The 22,889-nt window shown below is 30.5% G+C and overlaps 2 protein-coding genes and 2 long non-coding RNA genes across 6 annotated transcripts; 3 read left to right on the top strand and 1 right to left on the bottom strand.

Moving 5' to 3' along the window:
* Nucleotides 1-223: 223 nt before the first annotated feature.
* On the top strand, nucleotides 224-2,381 carry LOC131600102 (uncharacterized). The gene is made up of 3 exons (XR_009283010.1): nucleotides 224-467; nucleotides 729-807; nucleotides 1,327-2,381. It is a non-coding gene; the product is annotated as an uncharacterized LOC131600102 (long non-coding RNA).
* Nucleotides 2,382-5,118: 2,737 nt separating this feature from the next.
* LOC131600101 (alkane hydroxylase MAH1-like) lies at nucleotides 5,119-6,682 on the top strand. Its single transcript, XM_058872324.1, has one exon. The coding sequence runs from the start codon at nucleotides 5,132-5,134 to the stop codon at nucleotides 6,680-6,682; it is 1,551 nt and encodes a 516-aa protein (XP_058728307.1). The 5' UTR covers nucleotides 5,119-5,131.
* Nucleotides 6,683-7,352: 670 nt separating this feature from the next.
* On the bottom strand, nucleotides 7,353-10,839 carry LOC131600100 (uncharacterized). 3 transcript variants are annotated; one of them, XR_009283008.1, is made up of 5 exons: nucleotides 10,196-10,839; nucleotides 10,004-10,081; nucleotides 9,599-9,834; nucleotides 9,020-9,120; nucleotides 7,353-7,618 (listed from the first exon to the last, which is right to left on the bottom strand). It is a non-coding gene; the product is annotated as an uncharacterized LOC131600100 (long non-coding RNA). The 3 variants fall into 3 exon arrangements; XR_009283007.1 differs by having other exon boundaries at nucleotides 9,621-9,834; XR_009283009.1 differs by lacking the exons at nucleotides 7,353-7,618; nucleotides 9,020-9,120 and having other exon boundaries at nucleotides 9,127-9,834; nucleotides 10,154-10,839.
* Nucleotides 10,840-21,377: 10,538 nt separating this feature from the next.
* Nucleotides 21,378-22,889, top strand: LOC131600099 (alkane hydroxylase MAH1-like). Its single transcript, XM_058872323.1, has one exon. It carries the CDS (start codon nucleotides 21,378-21,380, stop codon nucleotides 22,887-22,889), a length of 1,512 nt encoding a protein of 503 aa, XP_058728306.1.

Here is a 22,889-nt window from a genome sequence, read left to right as displayed (position 1 = left end):
GAAGTCAATTTCGAGGCTTCATAATCTATCATATAAGAAAATTTAATATTTTTGAAAATACCATAATGTCCCTCCTTCTATTTTGGCTTGCCACGTGTTACTCCTCTTTATCATCCTTTCTACTTTTTATCTTTTTTTCTTCCATTCTATTCTTTCTATTTAATTCTCCTTATCTCTCTTTTTCTACTTTATTTTCTATTCTTTCTATTTAATACTCCCTAACTCTTTTTTTTAAGGACTCTCTCTTTTTCCAGCTTCTCTTTTCTTTCTCTTTGCTCTCTCTCTTTTATAGGTTACTGCATCTTTCACATTCTTCATTGTTATTTTTTTAATTTTTCTTCATTCTCTCATTTATTTACATATCATCTCTTTATCTTTATCAATGTATTGCATCTTTGTGATTCTTTTAATTTTTATTTTTTTTAGGTGGTAGATCTACTTCAAAATGAAAACTGAATATTAAAAGTGTAAGTTTTATAGTTTTTAGTTTTCTCAAGGTGTAGATCTACATTAAAAGTGTAAGCTTTAACATAAAAAAATCTCCGTTTCACCTTAACACTTTTTCACTTATTTGATTTTTTCAGGTTGTAGATCTTTCAAAACAAATACAAACACATAGTATTTTTAGCTTATAGATCTATATTAAAAATGTCAACTTTAACACAAAAAATTTCTTTTTTTCAGCTTCTTAACCCTTTTGTTATTTCTTTTATTTTTTTTTTTTGCAGGATATAAATCTATTGAAACAAAGAGGAACACAATACTGAAACAATAGCATTGACAATATTTGTGAAAATATAAATTATGGTTATTAATTTTATATCACATCTATTATTTTAAATATGTTAATTTCACATATGTTATTTTTATATCATATATGTCATATGTGAATTTTTAGTAATATAGATCTTTTATTTTTCCATTTTTTATAATCATTACAAAACTTTTTTTTTATCTTTTTAATATATTTAGCACTTTTTTTTTTGTTTTTTAAGATGGTAGATCTACTGATAAAAAGATAGAAAAAGTTAAGCAACCTTAACATCTTTTTCATTTCTTTTGAGTTTTATTAAATTTTTTATCTTCTATTTAAGATTTATTATATATTTTTTAAATATTACAAAAATGAAGAAGTGCAACTATTTTTATAATGATCTAAACATTGAGAGATTGAGATGGGAAATAAAATGAGATGATAATTTAGAGAGAGAATAAAATGAGATGTAAGGTTGTTTCTCTTTAAAAAATATTCTATTATTTCTTTTAATTTAATGTCATTCATCATTATTAAGATTTTTGTCTTTAATACTCTCTCTTTCATCGCAGAACAAGAGAGAAAGAAAAAGTACCAGAAGATGGTGTGTGTATGAACAAGGAGGACCCCACACACACCATGTATTGTTTTTTCTTTCTTCTTTCAAATCAAATCTCCTCCTAAATCAACAAATTAATTAATTAAATAATTAATCAGTCTTTTATTTATTTAGTACTACTGTTCTTAAAATTTAAATTTGACTTTAAATTTGACTGTATATGAAGTAAGACAATTACGAAACAATTTTATGGAATATATATATATATATATATATATATATATATATATATTCCAAAAAAGCATTATTATTGAATTAAGATTTCTTATTGTAAACTTATTATTGTAAATAACATAATTTATTTGGTATGATATATTTAACATTTGAATTTAAAAATAAAAATTTTGAAAGCTATATAATTTATCAGACATGACATAAAGCTTTGCATATAAAGTTGTAATGAGAAAAAAATTGTTGTAAATCATTCAATATGACTTTTGATTGATACTCTTACAACATTCAATATTTTTATCTATGAAATCACTCAGTTTGCTTTTGGTATAATCTCATAAATGCTTTATTTTCAATCATGATTATGTTTCCCATGTTTTGCCCTGTTTGAAATATAGTAGCTGTGAAAGTCTAAAACATGCATTTATAAATTGCAGTAACCAATGAACATTGCACCTACCAAAGACATTGGGTCTGTTTGGTAAAAATAGCGGTTGACTGATAAGCTAGCTTATAGCTTATGACTGATGGCTGATGACTGATGACTTATAGCTTATAGCGGATGGTTGAGACTGATAGCTTATAAGCTCACTGAAGTGTTTGGTAAAATTAGCGGTTCAATTAACTTATAAATGTAAAATGACATAAAAGATATTTAATATATAATTATTTTATTTTAAATTAAAATAAATTATAAAGGTTAAAAACGGATTTTAATTAAAATAATAAGGATAAAAAAGGAAGAAAAAATAATAAGCTATAAGACATAAGTTAAAACGCTATTTGAAATAGCGTCTGAAAAATAAGCTATAAGCTAGTAAAATAAGCTATAAGCTCATGATGAAAGGACCGTTACCAAACGGGTCTAAATTATCATATGAGCTTATAAGACATAAGACATAAGCTATAAGCTCGAAAATATGTCTTACCAAACAGAGCCATTATTACTCCTACAATGTAGTGCCATCATTTTATAATTTTGATAAATGTTGATTAATTATTAATTATATTTTATCTTTTAGTACTTAAATATTTTTTCTTTTATTTTATATGCATTGTGTATTATTTTGTATAACTAATAATTATAAATGTTATTTTTATTACATTACAAGAATTATATGGAAACTATAAAAAAATTTATAGTTTTACATATTTATATATAGCAAATAAGAAAATTATTTAATAATTAATAAATTTGTGTTTAATTATCATAAAAATGTTAATTATGCCAAACCAAAAAATATGTTAAATATGCAATAATTTCTAATTAAGAACATGAACATAATTTAAATGATAATTAAGCTATAGTTGTGAGAAGAATAAAGAAAATTATTCATTTTAAATGCATATTTATGAGTGAATTATTAAATAAGAAAATTATTAAATAATTAATAAACATGTTTTTAATGATCATAAAAATGGAAAATTTGCACAACCAATAAAAAACGTTAAATATGCAATAATTTCTAATAAAGAAAATGGACATATTTTAAATGGTAATTAGCTACATTTCTGAGATGAATAAAGAAATTAATCATTTATGTTAAAAAAAAGAAATTAATCATTTAAAATTGTTTTCCAAATTTATAAATGATAAGCATTTTTATATATAGCAATTATTTTTATCATTCACAATCAGCATTTTTGTATTATCAACATTAATGATTTCTAATTATAAATAATTTTTAATTAGCATCTAAAATAATTTTCTAAATTTATTGAAGATGTTTTTAAATTAAGATCGAATACTTTTCTAAAAATAATAATGATATATTAGTTTAAAAAAACATAAATTTTCACATAAACTAAAATATTAGAGGGCAAATGTTGATTATGACAGTCTAAATTATGTAGTATAACTTCAACAAAACTATAATTTGTAATATTTGTTAACAAATGCGTGTACTAATATATAATTTATTTTAATTATTTTAAAGATAAATTATATATTAAGTGTTTTAAATATAACAACTTTTGTTTTTAAGTAAAATTACTAAGGCTAAATTATATTTTCATACATAGACGTTTCTCTCTTAATTAAAGACAATAATTTGCACTTTCTTTAATTTTTGAGAACATGGTGTCAAATAAATAAAAGGAAAGATGAATAGAAGAGATGGAAATGGTCAACTATAGAAATAATAACTTATCATTTTTAAAATATTAAATTAAAATAGATATTAAATAAATTAATTAAGTCGCTTATAATCATTATAACCATTTATTTTTAATAATAAATAAAATCTTATTATTATTACTATAATTTACATTTAAGACAGTTTTTAATTTTTTAAAATTACCATCAATGTAGTTGTACTGGCATAATTTTTTTAACGAAAGAATTTTTTTTAAAACTATTTTTAACTTAAAAATATAGTTTGATGACATGAGAATCGTGATGGTAATGAAGCTGAAAACAAAGGTGGATGTATAGGTGCATGCAGGAATAGAACATTGACACAATGCATGAAATATTCTAACAATTTTTTTAATATAACAAAATAAATGAGTATATCTTTCTATCTTTTATTTTTATTTTTAAATATTATTTTCTTTTTTATATTCATAAGATTTCTCTTTAATTTTTCTCATACTCTTTTCATTCATAATTTTTTTAGCTTCTATTTTTTTATTACATTTTTTTAGTTTCTATTATTCACATATTTTATAACAAAATTGTATTTTGTATTAAAAAAATCTTATTGATCTTAATATTAAAAAAATCTTATTGTATTAAAACATTTTTCTATATATTCAATTATTATTTTTTCACGAGTATCAGACATTTTTCTGTATATTCAATTATTATTTTTTCACGGGTATCAGACATTTTTCTATACATTTAATTATTATTTTTTCACAGATATCAGACGTTTTTCTATATATTCAATTATTTTTTTTTACGGGTACCAGACATTTTTCTATACATTCAAATATTATTTTTTCACGAGTACCAGACACTTTTCTATATATTCAATTATTATTTTTTCACGGGTACCAGACATTTTTCTATACATTCAATTATTATTTTTTCTCGAATACTAGACATTTTTCTATTAAAAAATAATCTGAAACAAATGCGCGTCCCGTACCAGAACCCGTGCGAATGCACGGGTTTGTTACTAGTATTCATTACATGTAATACAACAAAGAAAAAAATTAATTACACACATGACAGTATACGTCATCGTCCATCTCAAAATAACGATGTCCATCTCAAAATGACTCGGTGAGAATAATTTTCTTAATGATTCTGGTGATATAATTTTCTTATTATATGACTCGGTGAGACTCATTGATGTCATTCATGTAACTGATGCATCATTGTTGACACTTCCTTTAAAAATTGATAAATGCATAACTTTGGAGTAGTGCCTTTATGTTAACAAATCAAATACATGACTGTGTAACATTAAAGGTTCGGTGATGTTTTAATTTCTGGTAATAATTGTGAAATGTACAAAAGAGGAGAGGTCATTAATTTCAGAATTGCATATAAATTTCAATATAGATATAGATACCCATATCATCTTCTTCACTATTATCATTCAAAAAGACAATAAAAATCACAACCTCTTTAGTATAATATGGCCTTGTTTGAGTATATCACTTTATTTGTAGTCATTCTCTTCATCATAATTTTATATATATGGAGATGCAACAACAATGTTCTTATACCAAATTGGCCAATCATTGGCATGCTACCATCAGTTTTGCATAATCAATCCCATATTCATGATTTTGCAACTTTAGTTGTGAAACATCATGGAGGAACTTTTCATTTCAAAGGACCTTGGTTCACAAACATTGCCACCTTTATCCTCACTAGTGATCCCATGAATGTGCACCACATCACCAGCAAGAATTTCATCAACTATGGGAAAGGGTCTGATTTCCATGACATATTTGAAAACATCGGTGTTGGCATTTTCAATTTGGATTTCAACGAATGGAAGCAAGAGAGAACACTACTTCATTCATTGCTCAAAACAAAAAGTTTTGAGATATCCCTTCAACAAATAATTCAACAGAAGCTGGAGAATTGGCTATTACCATTTCTCGATCATCATGCATCAAACGGTGTACAAGTACTTGATTTACAAGATATTCTTGAGAGGTTTACCTTTGATATAAGTTGCTCTTTTATATTTGGTATTGATCCCATTTGCCATCCTTACAATTTCAATGAAGTCTCAGATATTGCTTGTGTAAAAGCTATTTCTGTGATTGAGGATACAATGTTGTATAGGCACTATACTCCAAAACATATTTGGAAGTTACAAAAATGGCTTCAAATTGGTCAAGAGAAGAAAGGCAAGGTAGCTCAACAAAATTTTGAACAATTCCTGTCCAAATGTATAGCTACTTTCAAAGGTGATGAAGAGAATAGAAGATTGATAAGCAGTGAAGATGTGGACGAAAGTCGTACATGCTTGCTAAAGGAACTAATAATGAAGGGAGGCTTGGGAAAGGATGAAGTGGTTGAGAATGAGAAGTATATTAGTGACACTGCAGGAAATCTCTTGAGTGCAGGAAGTGGAACAATTAGTTCAGCTCTCAGTTGGTTGTTTTGGCTTGTTTCAACTCATCCTATAGTGGAAGCTAAAATCATTCAAGAGATCAAAGATAAGTATTTAGCAGCACAAGAGGAGAATTTCATCACAAATTCAAGTATGGATGACCTTGATAAGCTAGTTTACCTTCATGGAGCTATATGTGAAACCTTAAGGCTTTATCCTCCTGTTCCATTTGTGCACAAGTGTGCAGTCAAATCTGATATACTACCTAGTGGAGACCATGTTAGTGCAAATACAAAGGTAATATATTCTTTGTATGCAATGGGAAGGATGGAACAAATATGGGGAAACGATTGCTTGGAATTTAAGCCAGAGAGATGGATATCAGATAGAGGAGAGAATATACATGTGCCGTCTAACAAGTTCATAGCATTCAATGCAGGTCCAAGAAGTTGTTTGGGAAAAGATGTTACCTTAGTTCAAGTGAAAATGGTTGCAGCTGCTATGTTATGGAAGTTTCATATATATGTTGTGGAAGGTCAATCTGTAACTCCAAGGGTTTCTGCTGTACTTCGCATGAAACATGGTTTTAAGGTTAAAGTCAGTAAAAGAAGCATATGATATAAGCAATATATATAAGTGCTATGCATGTTGTGTGTCGTCTCCTTTAAATCTATATCATGTATGTTCTAGTGAATGATGTTATTCAAGTAGTACTTTATTCTTGTTGTGTGTCTTATAGAAAATGGATAGATATTGAATGGAAATATATAATGGATACTCTTTTTGTATACTTGTACGACTTGGTTAATTATCTGCAAAAATATGATTAATTAAGTTGAGTAGATGACCACTTCAATTCAAAGTTAAATTTCACAGTTAAATTGTGGTGTGTTCAAATATATGAATTAACTACAATTTACAACGTGAATTGAATTAAATTAACCATAATTTTTACCTGTATAGCCAGATATTAAGTCGGTGTATGAAAATAAATTTCACAAAAAAAAATATTATTAATTATTTTTTAAATTTCATAAAAAAATTAAATTTCACAAAAAAAAAATTGTTAATTATTTTTTAAATTTCATAAAAAAATTAAATTTCACAAAAAAAAAATTGTTAATTATCTTTTAAATTTCATAAAAAATTAAATTTCACAAATAAAAATTAATATACCCATTGTTTTTAAATTTCTTTCAAAAATTTAAGTATTCTTAATCGTAAAAAACACACTTTCTTGCTCTCTCTATATCTATCTCTATTTATATTTAGAAAAAGTGATACAAAATTAGTACAAACCTTTGGATTTCAATTACATCAAGTTCTTGAATTACAAAAGAGAATTCCTAAGTGAAACAAGATTCAAATTCAAGATTACACTACTAGCTACATATCCCAAGTTGAAACAAGTTGAATTCAAGTTGCATAAAGTCAAAGTCCTTAAGCTACAAGAGAATTCCAACTGATTGAAGCCACTCAATTTCTTCAAGTTTCCACCTCTTCTTTGCATGCCAAAACTTTTCTCATCATTGCTCCATCTTCAAGTTAAAGAACCTGCCATAAAGTAAAATGATAAAAATAATCCATTAAATTGAAATGAAGAGAGTAATGATGAAATTTATGATTGGAAAAGATGGTGACTTCTCAATAAGAAATGATAGTTATAATTATGAAATCATTGGCTCACACTCAAATATATACCTTACACACACTATATTATACTTCTTGTTTCTTCTTTATATATGCTGATTCTTTAAATCTTTCACTCACATTAAATTTTGATTGCTATCTAGATATCAATGAAAAAGAAAAAGAAAAGCAAAATCTAAAGATAAAGTAAATTAAATCCTCTCTATTTTTTCTCTCACATCATTATATTATATTATCTAAACAATATTACTAGCAAAGAAAATGAAAATAAGGACATATACCAAATCACCTACATTCTAAGCCTTTACGTAATGCCTTTAAGAGATCTATGATAGCTTAATGTTTCAATATCAAATACCTAATTAAAATATGAACATTGTCTAGACAATTTTGTTGTCAAGCTCTATTTTTTTATAAGATGTGTCTAGAATTCCAACAATTTCTACACACTTCTTCAGAGACTTACCAGTTTAAGTTCTAAACGTTATTGATTGAAAAATCAATAGTAAGGCTAAGTTGACCCCTTGCAACTTGCAGAACATTTTATTAGAGATTGTCACATTTAGAAACTGACATACAACTTAGAATGGTTATAACGAAAACACCAAACAGGTCCAAGCTTTTCTCTCTTTTTTAGACTAACCAAAAACTACATGAACACCTTTCTATTTCACACTAACAGGATCTGTAAACAATCTCCAAATATCACAATGCAAAACCAAACTGCTACACCTAGATAGCACTTACCTGGTTGAAAACCCATCACATAAAAATTACCACAACAAATAACAAATATACTTCGTCATTAACACAAATCTTCCAAGCATCAGTTTTTACGTAGCTAACAATTCCTAACAGCATTTAATTTCTGATTGCTATAATCTCATTGGTTTCGAAATAACATCAACCATGTTATCTAGTTCTAACTCGACACAAATACAGCCCTGCATACACACACTACCATTTCTAACCAAACCTGCCACATAAAACCAGATCGGCCTGCAAAGCCATGTACCTTTTCCTAACCTACATTAAACTGAAGCGAATCACAGAATCAGGCCCTGCGACGTAACATCCAGATAACCAATAAAAATAGTCCAGCACATATACATACATTCAAAAAACAGTTCAAGGTTCAAAGACACATTCAGCCTCACACCTAGTGGTTCAAATCCTAACTATTGACATAATCAAACCACTTCTAGTTCATTAACCGATCTAAATTGTTCCTAACTAAAACATTCCACGACAGCTCGCATACATGCACTCTAAAACCATAAACTCAGCATACATTCATATAAATACCTTACTGAATCACCTTGCAAAAACCAGTCCATATACCGTCACCAGATCAATCACATCTGAATACATCTAATCTTGTGTCCATTTGTCCCCACACTATACACCTGCACAAATTAAAAGTCAATTCAGCTTCAGTTTGCATCAAACTCGGCCCAGGTTCATAATCTCACGTCGTATTCACGCCGCTCAATATCAAGTAAAATGCCGATCAGATTTGTTACAAGCATTATCAAGCAGGTCAGTTCATCACACAAAAGCATTCAGGCAAGGCATATTTAAGAACTCAAAGGGAAATCCAAAACAGATTGATATCATAGGAAGTTGAACCTCCAAACACAACAATTGTGTTAACATAATTCCAATTCATCAATTTTATTACTAACAATAACTGAATCCTAACACTTAACAAACTACATAACAGAATCCAACAGAAAAAAACTAACTTCACTTCTAATAGTTTCACCAGCTTCTATTAACATTGGCTAACTGCTTTAAACCTGTAACTAACATTCAGTTCACAACTAACTACCAAAACAGAAGGGTAACGAAATTCCAGCTTATCAAAAACAGAATGTAACTAACCTCAGAATTGATTCAATCTCACCTTTCAACTTGTAACATAATTCTTCAATCTATGGCTCAGATTCAAAGTTCTCAACTTTCATCAACCTCTATATAACAGAATCTCCCACCACTCTCCATCATTATCTTCTTCAACCATTCTTTGCTCTTCACCACTCCACAAATCACTCTCCCTTCACCCTGCTAATTTCATTGAATCTATTTCCGAATCCAAAACAATGAGAGCAGAAACTCATCTGTAAAGTTTGACTATAAGCTCACCATATCAACCACTCTTAAACACAACCTAATTAACAATTATCTAACACAATACAAGGCAAATAAAGTGATATAATCTAAAACAATTTAGTTGTGAACACAATATATAACGCGGGAAATATCAATGATCTCGAGTAAGAAGCCTACCAATGATGTATGTTGAAGCTCTCTTGATGAAACTTGATGATTTACACCAGAAGCCACAACCGAAAACCTTGATTCCACCTGAGCAAATCAGCCACAAGAACAACATTGAAATACGAGTAACTATAAGATATTTTATAGTTGATTGCGTACCTACTCATTCATGGGTTTTTCCAGATAATACTATAGGTTTACCTTTGAAGTAGAAAACGCAAAAAATATATCAACAGCCGCCGAAGAGAAATCTTGAAAAGCTACAGAGAGAATATCCAGCAGAAGAGGCAACGATTATGACAATACGAAACGTTGAGTTGCGATGCTGATTTGAATTTGCAATGCTGAGATGAATTGAGATTGTAGCATCAAAACGTTGAGTTGAATTGCAATTGTAGCACCAAAATGTTGAGTTGAATTGCTAGCGAAATGGTTTCATCGTGAAATTGGGGGAAGATGAAATTGGGGGAATACAAAATTAGGGTTCTTCGTTCGTTTGGAGAAAACGTGGTGATTCCTGAAGTTTGGGGGAAGAAGAAATCTGGAAACAAGAAATTGAATCTGAAATGTTTTTCTAATTTTCAAATATATTTTATTTTCTTATTGTGTTTTAAGAAAAGATATTAAATGTTTAATATATTTTTTATTAAAAAGTTTTATTTAATAAATGATAAAATAATATCCAATGGATTTATAAAATAAGATGGATGGATTGAATCCATCCATATAATTTGATGGATGGATTGGATAAATCCATTAAAATATTTTTTTGTTTAATGGATGGATTGGATGGATAAATTATAGGATGGATTGGATGGATATTGTGTTAATGGATTTTATTGCCACCCCTAGTTATAAGGGGGCCATATCGAAATTAAGTCTTTTAGAACAGTTTTTTTAATCTAATAATCAATCGAGGCTTGCTATATGTACACCGAAAAACATACACCACTCATGTACACCGAAAAACATTTCCTTAATCAATAAGCTTATTTATCTAATAATCTATAAGTTGATGTTGATGGATTTTAGTATATTGAAAGATACAAAATTATAGTATATTATAGAGTAATCAAGAGTAACTAGAACAGTGTATCTCGTAGGATTTTAGTAATTTCTTTTATGAGAGAGTTATTATCCTCGTTGCCGTCTAGGATTTACAGAGTATTTTAATCGTCTAATGAGATAATGTTTAAATAGTTAAACGACTGAGTGCAGTGGTGGAGCCAGAAATTTTAGGGAGTCTGGGCAAAAAGTTTACACCTTGTTTTTATTAATTTTATATCATGTCTGAACTAATTTTTCTCTTGATTTTATCTAAAAAAAATCTCTTGATTTTGTCCAAAAATTTCACACCATATTTTTACTGATTTTGTCCTTAATTTTGTCTAAAGATTACTAATTTTGCCTCTGGTATTGTCTAAAAATCAACTATTAAGTGAGGAGTATATAACAAAAGGAGGGGTTGAGCACGAACGCGTGTCCGGGTTCCCTGGGTTGTAGCTCCTCTGCCCATGATTTCGAGTACCTTGCCTTTTCTAATTTGTTCTCTAAAAAAGATGATAAGGAAATAAAGAGTATTCCAATTGCCTTTAGTTTTTGTTAGATCTATTTATAATGAACAATAGTAAATGTTCAATTGTAAACGTGTGTGCCGTTGAGAAAACTAAAAAACTCTAAAAATTCAAATAGTTTTTTTTTCACTTTAGTTTTTATATTGGTTTATTATAATATCTATAGTTGAGTTAAAAAAAAAACCCAAAACTTTTAATGTTATTTATTATGTGAAAAATTTAGATAATTTTTCATATTGACAAATTAATTTTGCTTGAACTCTCTAATTTGATCACATAGTAAAACTCATCATTTTCATACATTTCAATTTGTATTACTCTTACTTTTTAATTAAATTTAAAGGCTATAATTTTTTGTTTGATTTTATAATATATGGAAAATTATAATGTCGCTCTAAAATTATAATAGAAAAGAAGTAAAAAAAATTATAAAATTAGGGAAGGTCTAATCAATTATAAAGTTTTGAAAGCATAAATTGCAAGAAGACTAAAAAATAAAAATGGTATCCTTCAAGAAAAAAAGACTATGAAGATAATTAGCTGATTGGAGTTTTATCACCAATATAAAACTCTTATTATTATAATATCTAATAATAATGATTAAATATGTATATCTTGAAGTAGCAATAGTCAAAGACAAAGAGGGGAAAGATGAAACACCAACCGTTAAAGACATAGAGGGGACAGTTGAAACACCAGCCGATCTGTAACACTGTAGCATAATTAATTTTTAATTTTTTTTTGTTATAATCCATATATAATTAATTGGGTTGGGCCTGTCTGGACATTGGGTACTCATCTATTTTAGTTTTCACACCCTTACTTTTATTAATTTTGCCCATAATTTTGTCTAGAATTCGACTATTAATTTTGCTCATTGAGTGCATGGACCTCTCAATGAGCTTAACTTAATGGTCCAATCCATCACAGTTCATTCAAGTACAAAATTCAATCAAACAATTCATCATTAATTAGTGCTTAATATAGTTAATAAATAATTAATTATTTCAATTCATATTTGATTAATTAATTAATTAATCTAACAATCTCTCACATAGATTATAATACTTAATTATTAAAAATATTGATTTTAATATTAGAGTATCAATAATAGTCAAAACACTAACCGATTAAAAGAGAAGTAAATTTCAACGCTACAAAAATTATTTCTGACCGGAAAAACAAATCACAAATGTTAGACTCACAATATTTTTTTTTACAAATCTAAGAAAAAATAAAAAAGAGATAAAAAACTAAATTCATAAAATAAAGTTCCTGCAGGTGCCACTACAAGGAGAACATCCATAATAAATTCGTGAAATTATATGAAATGGGAAAAATGAAGTGATTGATCAAAATATTAAATAATAATGAGAACAAGTTTACTATTACTTCAAATATTTTTGTAAATAATGTCAAAACAAAAAATAATATTATTTATATACGGAAAAATATATTAATGATTCAAATATTTTTATATACGAAAAAAATTATAGGCACCACTTTATTATATCTTTTTAAAATATTAAACTTTTTTTATTAAACAATTTTGTCTTTCTATTATTACATTTTGAAAACAAATGTGCACACCATACAAATATCCGTGCGTATGTGTTGGAAATTGATATTTTTCTAACATATTACTTTTCTTGTTATGTCACATTACTTGTTTAGTCACTTTGCTTGTTATGTCACTTTGCTTGTCATGTCACTTTACTTGTCTTGTTTTTTTATAATAATTAAATTCTTGCTTGTCAAGATAGTAAAGTAGACCAAATCTAATGATGTCTACTATTTAGTTTACTGTTTAGAATAGTGTTGTTTTGGATTTTACTTCCACTACAACAAGTAAGTTCACTGCTTGGTTCTATATATTTGTAGTACTTTCAAATTAATGAAATATATGAAAAACAACATATCATCTTCCTTAAAAAAAAAACAATCTCTATTAGTTTGTAATTTCTATCCTTCTTTTTCCACCACCTTCCATCACCATCTATTTTTCTTACATGGTATCTAGAGCTTCATTGATCTTAACGGGTCTGTGAGGAAAGAAAACCAATTTGATAAAATTCACAAAAACCTTTAAACACCATAAATGGCGTCCAACACTAGTTCTTTACCTCCACCTCCTATGTTTTTAGGAGAAAACTATCATTTGTGTGCTGCAAAAATGAAAGCTTATTTGAGAGCTCAAAGTTTATGGGATGTTGTGGAAAATGGAAGCAACCCGCCACCTCTTCCAAATAACCCAACAGTAGCTCAAATAAAAAATCACAACGAGGAAGTGTCTAAAGAAGGAAGAGCACTTGCCATAATACATGCAGCACTACATGATGATATATTTATCAAGATCTTGAATCTTGAGATTGCAAAAGAAGCTTGGGACAAGTTGAAGGAGGAGTTCCAAGGAAGTGAAAGAACAAAGAAGATGCAAGTGCTGAACTTGAGAAGGGAGTTTGAAGCACTAAAAATGAAAGAAACCGAAACTGTTAGAGAATTTTCTGACAGAATTTCGAAGGTTGTTTCACAAATCAGATTGCTAGGAGAGGAACTCAATGATCAAAGAGTTGTGGAAAAAATTTTGGTGTGTCTTCCAGAGAGGTTTGAAGCAAAAATATCCTCTCTAGAAGAAACTAAGGACTTTTCTCAAATCACACTCGCAGAGCTTGTTAATGCTTTGCAAGCTACTGAGCAGAGAAGATCTTTAAGGATGGAAGAAAATGTTGAAGGTGCTTTTGTGGCCAACACCAAAGGCAAAAACCAAAGCTACAATAGTTTTGGAAAAAAGCCTTTTGTGAGAAAAAAGGAAAAGGAAAAAGGGAGGAAATCAACAACAAAGGAGAGAGTCACTACAGCGAATAAGGGCTTTAAAAGCGCTTATTTTGGGCTATTACAGCGCTTTAAAGCGCTGGCAAACCAGCGCTGCCGTAGGTAACAAAAGCGCTTTTGAAAGCGCTCTGGTAGCCCCCTATAAGAGCGCTTTTTCCAGAAAAGCGCTCTGGTAGACCCCCCTATAAGAGCGCTTTTCTGGAAAAAGCGCTCTGGTAGCCCCCCCTATAAGAGCGCTTTTTCCAGAAAAGCGCTCTGGTAGGCCCCCCTATTAGAGTGTTTTTTCTAGAAAAAGCGCTCTGATAGCCCCCCTATAAGAGCGCTTTTCCAAAAGCGCTTTCGTAGGTTGCGTTTTTTTTTAATGCTTTTTTTTAAATCTTTGGCAGCGCTTTTAGTCATAAAGCGCTTTAGTAGGTGGCCCTTTAAGAGCGCTTTTTAAAAGCACTGTCGTTGCTAAATAAGGTATTTTAAAGTGCAGCCTGTAATTTAAGCCTCCTAATTCGACCTGTAATATATTTTCAGCCTGTAATATTTTCGACCTGTAATATATTTTCGACGATATATTTTCAACCATAGGTAGGACAATATATATATATATATATATACTAATATAATACCATTATAATATCCAAAATTATATATATATATATATATATATATATATATATACATCATTATAGTTCCTGTCAAACAAACTAAATCATGTAAAGTATGATATATATACAGAAAGTTTCACATGTAACTAACTCATGTCAAACAAACTAAATTTGTAACATCAACAATATTATACTTCAAATATTGGCAACAGTATGAACAAAGTTAGTAACCATATATCCTAGAGTACTATAATATTATACTTCAAATCGACACAAATCCTACATGAATAGTTGCTGAAGATAAAATTGACTCAAATCCTCTTTGATTTCTTCCAACTTAAGTCTCGTGTAAGAAGCAGCACAGAATTCGTCAAAGTACTACAAAACAAAAACATAATATGAATGATTTAGTTAAATGTAATAAATTATAAGAAATTATCTTAAGTTATAAATTCATACCGTGATTGGAATCTCTAATTGATTCGCTTGAAGGATTTCTTTCATAAACCTCAAAACATAGTATCCGCAATCTGAACTGCTTCGCTGTATCGGACACTACTTAGAAAAACAAATAAGATTTTATAGTTGTCTTGTTTTATCAAGTAGCATAAATATTATAAGCAAAATTGTGAAAAATAATGTACCTGCACTTTGATCCAAGTAATGTTGTTTGATTTAGTCCGGGATACCTGTGCGTTTCGTTGACTTCGGAACACTTGTATTGATCTAACAAAAATATAAAAGCATATATTTAGATCAATCTCACAAATAATTAAATATATAAATATACAAGAATATTTAGAACGATCCCACTTACAAATCAATCATTTCCTTCATAGCCGGATAATTGCTCCACTCACCATCTACCGAATTCGGAAAATATACCACTTCTCTTATAGGGTTGATAGCAAGCAACAACCAGTGTGCTCTATAAATTAAAACAATAGGTTATATGAAAATTTTGCTACGCAAAAGAAACAAAGATTAGATGAACCAAGAATGAGAAACTAACCCTACTGGTCGGGTATTATACGCCCAAAGAATTCATCATAATACCAGTAATTCGAGAAAGAAATTTACTAATAAGCCAGATTCAACAATTTAGGAATTTACTGAATAAACTATTTAGGAACTCCCAACATTTGCAACACAAAAATAAAACAATAAGGGAGACCACAGGTACCTATATCAAATGGTTAAAACCAATGAAACTAGTATGACACATCCAAGGTAGATAAGTTGGTAACTATTGTTTTTCACTTCTAACTCTTATTTTTTATTGATATTTAACTCTACTTGTTCGTGATATTTTTCTTTTTGGTAAACTTTTTAATTAAATTATTTACTTTTGATAACTTCAGCAGAATGAATGCATAAAGAAAGTTAAGATTATATCCCTTTCCTTTGTACATCTCTCAACTCTCAAGTATATTCCAAGTTAATATGACAACTCATCATTTAAAATTATCTAACAAATTCTACAAGAGCATATTATGAATTAGAAAAGTAAAGTCCATATAGAATAAGTAAAAACACTGGCTGCTTAATATATGCTTTGGTGGGTTATATATTTCTCCTCTATTTCTTTCCTCAAAATAACAATCATGCCGTTTTATATATTTTTCTACTACAAATGTGACAAGTAATAGAAGCTTAGTTTCGCTGGAACTGGTAATCCTTAGTCTATCTCACAAGTTACATGGAAGGAAGCAACTACTACTTCAAAAACATTAACTATGATACAGGTTCTCCCTACAGTAACAAATAATGCGTGAGATTTTGAGGGGGAGGAAAGATTACCATAACCAGAAAACTAAATTTATTCCAACTCAATTTACAAAAAACCCATTCATTAGTTTCAACAACATCCAGGTAAAAAAATTCTCTAGATTGTATTTTGTTAAATTCATTAATACAGAAAACCCATTCATTAAAACCTAACACAAAACCCTAAAACTACAACAAACCCTAAAACTACAACAGACCCGAAAATTCTTATTCAAGAATGAAAAAGTTGAAACATGAATTTTGCTAACCTTCACAAGGAGAAACTGGAATATAGAACGGCGACGGCGGCGAGAAGACGTTGAGTGGTGGTCGGTGTTGTGGAGGTTGGCGGCGGCGAGCAGACGTGTGGTGGTCGGCTCTGTGGAGGTTGGCGTCGTGGAGGTTAACAGTGAGAAGTGAGAACAGTGAGGGCAAGAAGAACGATGAAGAATAATGAAAGACAAAACGCGTCTGTTTTAATTTGTTTTAAAAAATTTAATTTTAAAATGAGCTACGCCTGCGCTTTTCAAAAGCGCTTTCATAGGTTCCCTATGCCAGCGCTTTCTCCCTAAAAGCGCTTTCGTACCCTATACCTATACCAGCGCTTTTAGAAGCGCTTTCATATCTACCCCTATATCAGCGCTTTTATAAAGCGCTTTCGTAAGATGGCCTATACCAGTGCTTTTAGAAAGCGCTTTTGTAGACATACCATATACCAGCGCTTTTTTAGTGTTTTTTTAGCGTGTTTTTTAAATTTTTTTTTTAGCGAAGCCTATACCAGCGCTTTTTCCTAAAAGCGCTTTCGTAGGGGTGCTGCTAAAAGACAAATTTGGCATAGTGAGTTGGAAAAAGAAGTTTCCACTTTGTCAACATTGCAAAAAAGATACTCATTTAGAGAAGTATTATTGGTACAGGCCAGTAGTTAAATGTAGAGCTTGCAATCAACTTGGTCATGTGGAGAAGGTTTGCAAAAACAAAGCAAACTAGCTAGGACAACAAGCCCAAGTTGTTGAACACCACCAACAAGAGGATTAAGTATTCTTGGCTTCTTGCTATTTAGTCAATAGTAGCGAAGAAACATGGCTAATAGATAGTGGGTGCACCAATCACATGACTCATAATGTTGGCATTTTTAAGGAACTTGATAAGTCCTTCTACTCTAAAGTTACTATAGGCAATGGAGAACATGTTGATGTCAAAGGAAAAGGTGTTGTAGCTGTTGAAACTCCCTCAGGTATCAAATACATTTCAGATGTTTTATTTGTACCTGAAATAAATCAAAGTCTTTTAAGTGTGGGACAAATGATGGAAAAGAACTATTCATTGCATTTCAAAGACATGAGATGCACTATTATAGATCCTTTTGGATATAAGTTAATTACTGTTGAAATGAGAGGTAAAAGTTTTCCAATAGAGTGGAGTCAAACAACCATGCATGCATTTCCAAGTACTGTTCGTGATTCCTCCTTGTGGCATAAAAGGTTGGGTCACTTTAGTTACTCAACCTTAAAACAAATGAGTTCTCATGATTTGGTTGAAAATTTACCAGTCATTGATGATGCTGTTGACATTTGTGATGTATGTCAATATGGAAAACAAAGTAGATTATCATTCCCTGCTGCGTCAACCTGGAGGGCTTCTGAAAGGTTACAGCTCATACACACTGATGTGTGTGGTCCGATGCCAACGACATCTCTAAATGGCAACAAGTATTTTCTGCTATTTATTGATGATTTTACAAGGAAGAGTTTATTTTTTCTAAGGCAGAAGTCAGATGTGTTTGCTACATTTCAGAGTTTCAAACTTATGGTTGAAAAAGAGGCTGATTGTCAAATTAAAAAGCTCAGATCTGATAATGGTACTGAGTATACAGCAGGAGAATTTAAAACTTTTTGTGAGCAAGCTGGAATCCAACATCAATTTACTGTTCCTTACACTCCTCAACAAAATGGAGTGAGTGAAAGGAAGAACAGGACAATCATGGAGATGTCTCGATGTTTGCTTTTTGAGAAAGATATTCCTAAAACTTTTTGGGCTGAGGCTGTCAACACCTCAGTGTACTTGCTGAATTTGTTGCCTACCAAAGCCTTGAAGGGAAAAACACCCTTTAAAGCATGGTATAAAAGAAAGTCGTCTGTTTAACATTTAAAGATATTTGGATGGGTCTGCTACGTCCATGTTCCAAATGTGAAAAGAGATAAATTGGAAACAAAGTCTGTGATCGGTATATTTTTGGGATACAGTAGTAGCTCCAAAGCGTATCGAATTTATAATTTGGAGACCAACAGAATTCTGGTTAGCAGAGATGTAAAATTTGATGAGTTCTATAAATGGAATTGGGAGAAAAGTCAAGCTGAAGGTTCGAGTAAGGTATTGTCTATGGAAGATAGTTTGGAGGATCGAAATTCAGAAGATGAAGAAGAAAGTTATGATATTGATGCGGATTTTTCAACCCGAGGTACTAGAACCTTGGATGATATTTATGCCAGGTGCAATATAGCTACATTAGAGCCTACCCGATATGCTGAAGATGCTAATATTGAGGGATGGAAGGCTGCCATGCAGGAGGAGATAAAGATAATAGAGAAAAATCAAATATGGCATCTTGTAGACAAAGGAAATCAATTTGGAGCATTGTAATTCATAAAATCAGATGTCAGACATAATGACAAAAGCTCTTTTCAAGGGAAAGTTTGAAGAATTGACATCAATATTTGTAGTATTCAAGAAAAATCTCAAGGAGGAGTGTTGGAAATTGATATTATTCTAACATATTACTTTTCTTGTTATGTCACATTACTTGTTTAGTCACTTTGCTTGTTATGTCACTTTGCTTGTCATGTCACTTTACTTGTCTTGTTTTTTATAATAATTAGATTCTTGCTTGTCAAGATAGTAAAGTAGACCAAATCTAATGATGTCTACTATTTAGTCTACTATTTAGAATAGTGTTGTTTTGGATTTTACTTCCACTACAACAAGTAAGTTCACTGCTTGGTTCTATATATTTGTAGTACTTTCAAATTAATGAAATATATGAAAAACAACATATCATCTTCCTTAAAAAAAAACAATCTCTATTAGTTTGTAATTTCTATCCTTCTTTTTCCACCACCTTCCATCACCATCTATTTTTCTTACATGGTATCTAGAGCTTCATTGATCTTAACGGGTCTGTGAGGAAAGAAAACCAACTTGATAAAATTCACAAAAACCTTTAAACACCATAAATGGCGTCCAACACTAGTTCTTTACATCCACCTCCTATGTTTTTAGGAGAAAACTATCATTTGTGTGCTGCAAAAATGAAAGCTTATTTGAGAGCTCAAAGTTTATGGGATGTTGTGGAAAATGGAAGCAACCCGCCACCTCTTCCAAATAACCCAACAGTAGCTCAAATAAAAAATCACAACGAGGAAGTGTCTAAAGAAGGAAGAGCACTTGCCATAATACATGCAGCACTACATGATGATATATTTATCAAGATCTTGAATCTTGAGATTGCAAAAGAAGCTTGGGACAAGTTGAAGGAGGAGTTCCAAGGAAGTGAAAGAACAAAGAAGATGCAAGTGCTGAACTTGAGAAGGGAGTTTGAAGCACTAAAAATGAAAGAAACCGAAACTGTTAGAGAATTTTCTGACAGAATTTCGAAGGTTGTTTCACAAATCAGATTGCTAGGAGAGGAACTCAATGATCAAAGAGTTGTGGAAAAAATTTTGGTGTGTCTTCCAGAGAGGTTTGAAGCAAAAATATCCTCTCTAGAAGAAACTAAGGACTTTTCTCAAATCACACTCGCAGAGCTTGTTAATGCTTTGCAAGCTACTGAGCAGAGAAGATCTTTAAGGATGGAAGAAAATGTTGAAGGTGCTTTTGTGGCCAACACCAAAGGCAAAAACCAAAGCTACAATAGTTTTGGAAAAAAGCCTTTTGTGAGAAAAAAGGAAAAGGAAAAAGGGAGGAAATCAACAACAAAGGAGAGAGTCACTACAGCGAATAAGGGCTACAAGTAAGTTCATTGCTTGGTTCTATATATTTGTAGTACTTTCAACTTAATGAAATATATGAAAAACAACATATCATCTTCCTTCAAAAAAAACAATCTCTATTATTTTGTAATTTCTATCCTTCTCTTCTCCACCACCTTCCATCACCATCTATTTTTCTTACAGTATGCACAAGTATATTTGTAGTTCTTATCAATATTAAAATGTATAATTTTTTGTTGCTGCAAATGTGAGGTTTTTTTATGACTCGGTGAGTATCATTGATGTCATTCATGTAACTGACGTATCATTGTTGACATTTCCTTTAAAAATTGATAAATGCATAATTTGACATTTCCTCAAAGTGATGAGAAATTGAAAAATGCTTAACTTTGTAGTAATGCCTTGATGTAGTTAACAAAGACCAGACACTGTTACATTACAGGTTCTGTGACATTTTTTTATTGGTATTAATTATGAAATGTACAAGAGAAGAGAGGCCATTTATTAGAGAAATGCATTTGTAAAATTGATTGTAAATATAGTCTTATTTGTATATAGATTTGTATATACCCAAATCTTCTTCTTCTTTATATCATTCGAATCACATGCACTTTAGTCTAAGTACAATATGGACTTGTTTGAGTATATCACTTTATTTGTTGTCATTCTCTTCACCATAATCTATTATATATGGAGATGCAACAAAAATGTAGTTATACCAAATTGGCCTATAATTGGCATGCTACCATCAGTTTTGCATAATCAATCCCATATTCATGACTTTGCAACTTCAGTTTTGAAACATCATGGAGGCACTTTTCATTTCAAAGGACCTTGGTTCACAAACAGTGCCAATTTTATCTTCACTAGTGATCCCATGAATGTGCACCACATCACTAGCAAGAAGTTCAACAATTATGGGAAAGGGTCTGATTTCCATGAGATTTTTGAAATTCTCGGTGTTGGTATTTTCAATTTGGATTCCGATGAATGGAGGCAAGAGAGAAACCTACTTCATTCATTGCTCAAAACAAAAAGTTTTGAGATATCCCTTCAACAAAACATTCAGCAGAAGCTAGAGAATTTCCTCTTACCACTTATCGATCATCACGCGACCAAAGGTATACGAGTACTTGATTTACAAGATATTCTTGAGAGGTTCACCTTTGATATAATCTGCACTTCTTTATTTGGTTTTGATCCCATTTCCCTTCCTAACAAATTCAATGAATTCTCGGATATCGCTTATGTATCAGCTATTTCTGTGATTGAGGATATGATATTGTTGAGGCACTATACTCCAAAACGTATTTGGAAGGTACAAAAATGGATACAAATTGGTCAAGAGAAGAGAGGTAAGGTAGCTCTAGAAAATCTTCACCGATTCTTGTCCAAATGCATAGATCAATGCAAAGGTGATGAAGATGTTGATGAAAGTCATTCTTGCTTACTAAAAGAAATAATCAAGCAAGGATCGGAAAAGGGCGAAATTGCTGATAGATACATTCGAGACACTGCAGTTAATCTCTTGGTTGCTGGAAATTCAACAATTAGCACAGGTCTCGTTTGGTTCTTCTGGCTTGTTTCAACTCATCCTACGGTGGAAGCTAAAATTATTCAAGAGATAAAAAATAATTGTTTAACACAAGAGGAGAATTTGGTTACTAATCTAAGTGTAGAAGAATTTGATAAACTAGTTTACCTTCATGGAGCTATATGTGAAGCCTTAAGGCTTTATCCTCCTCTAGCATTTCAACACAAGTGTGCCATAAAATCTGATAAACTACCTAGTGGAGACCATGTTAGTGCAAATACAAAGTTAATATATTCTTTGTATGCAATGGGAAGGATGGAACAAATATGGGGAAATGATTGCTTGGAGTTTAAGCCAGAGAGATGGATATCAGATAGAGGAGAGATTATACACGTGCCGTCTTACAAGTTCATAGCATTCAATGCAGGTCCAAGAAGTTGTTTGGGAAAAGATGTTAGCTTTGTTCAAATGAAAATGGTTGCAGTTGCCATGTTATGGAATTTTAATATACAGGTGGTGGAAGGTCATTCTGTAGCTCCAAGGGTTTCTTTTATGCTTCGTATGAAACATGGACTTAAGGTAAAAGTCAGTAAAAGATGCATTTGA

Source organism: Vicia villosa, linkage group LG4 (genome assembly GCF_029867415.1).
Source record: "Vicia villosa cultivar HV-30 ecotype Madison, WI linkage group LG4, Vvil1.0, whole genome shotgun sequence".
NCBI classification, from domain to species: domain Eukaryota; kingdom Viridiplantae; phylum Streptophyta; class Magnoliopsida; order Fabales; family Fabaceae; genus Vicia; species Vicia villosa.
This window is presented reverse-complemented; position numbering and strand designations above follow the sequence as displayed.

Bases quoted from the DNA above. Each gene is read 5' to 3' on its own strand.
- LOC131600101 (XM_058872324.1), top strand. From the start codon at position 5,132: ATGGCCTTGTTTGAGTATATCACTTTATTTGTAGTCATTCTCTTCATC.
- LOC131600099 (XM_058872323.1), top strand. From the start codon at position 21,378: ATGGACTTGTTTGAGTATATCACTTTATTTGTTGTCATTCTCTTCACC.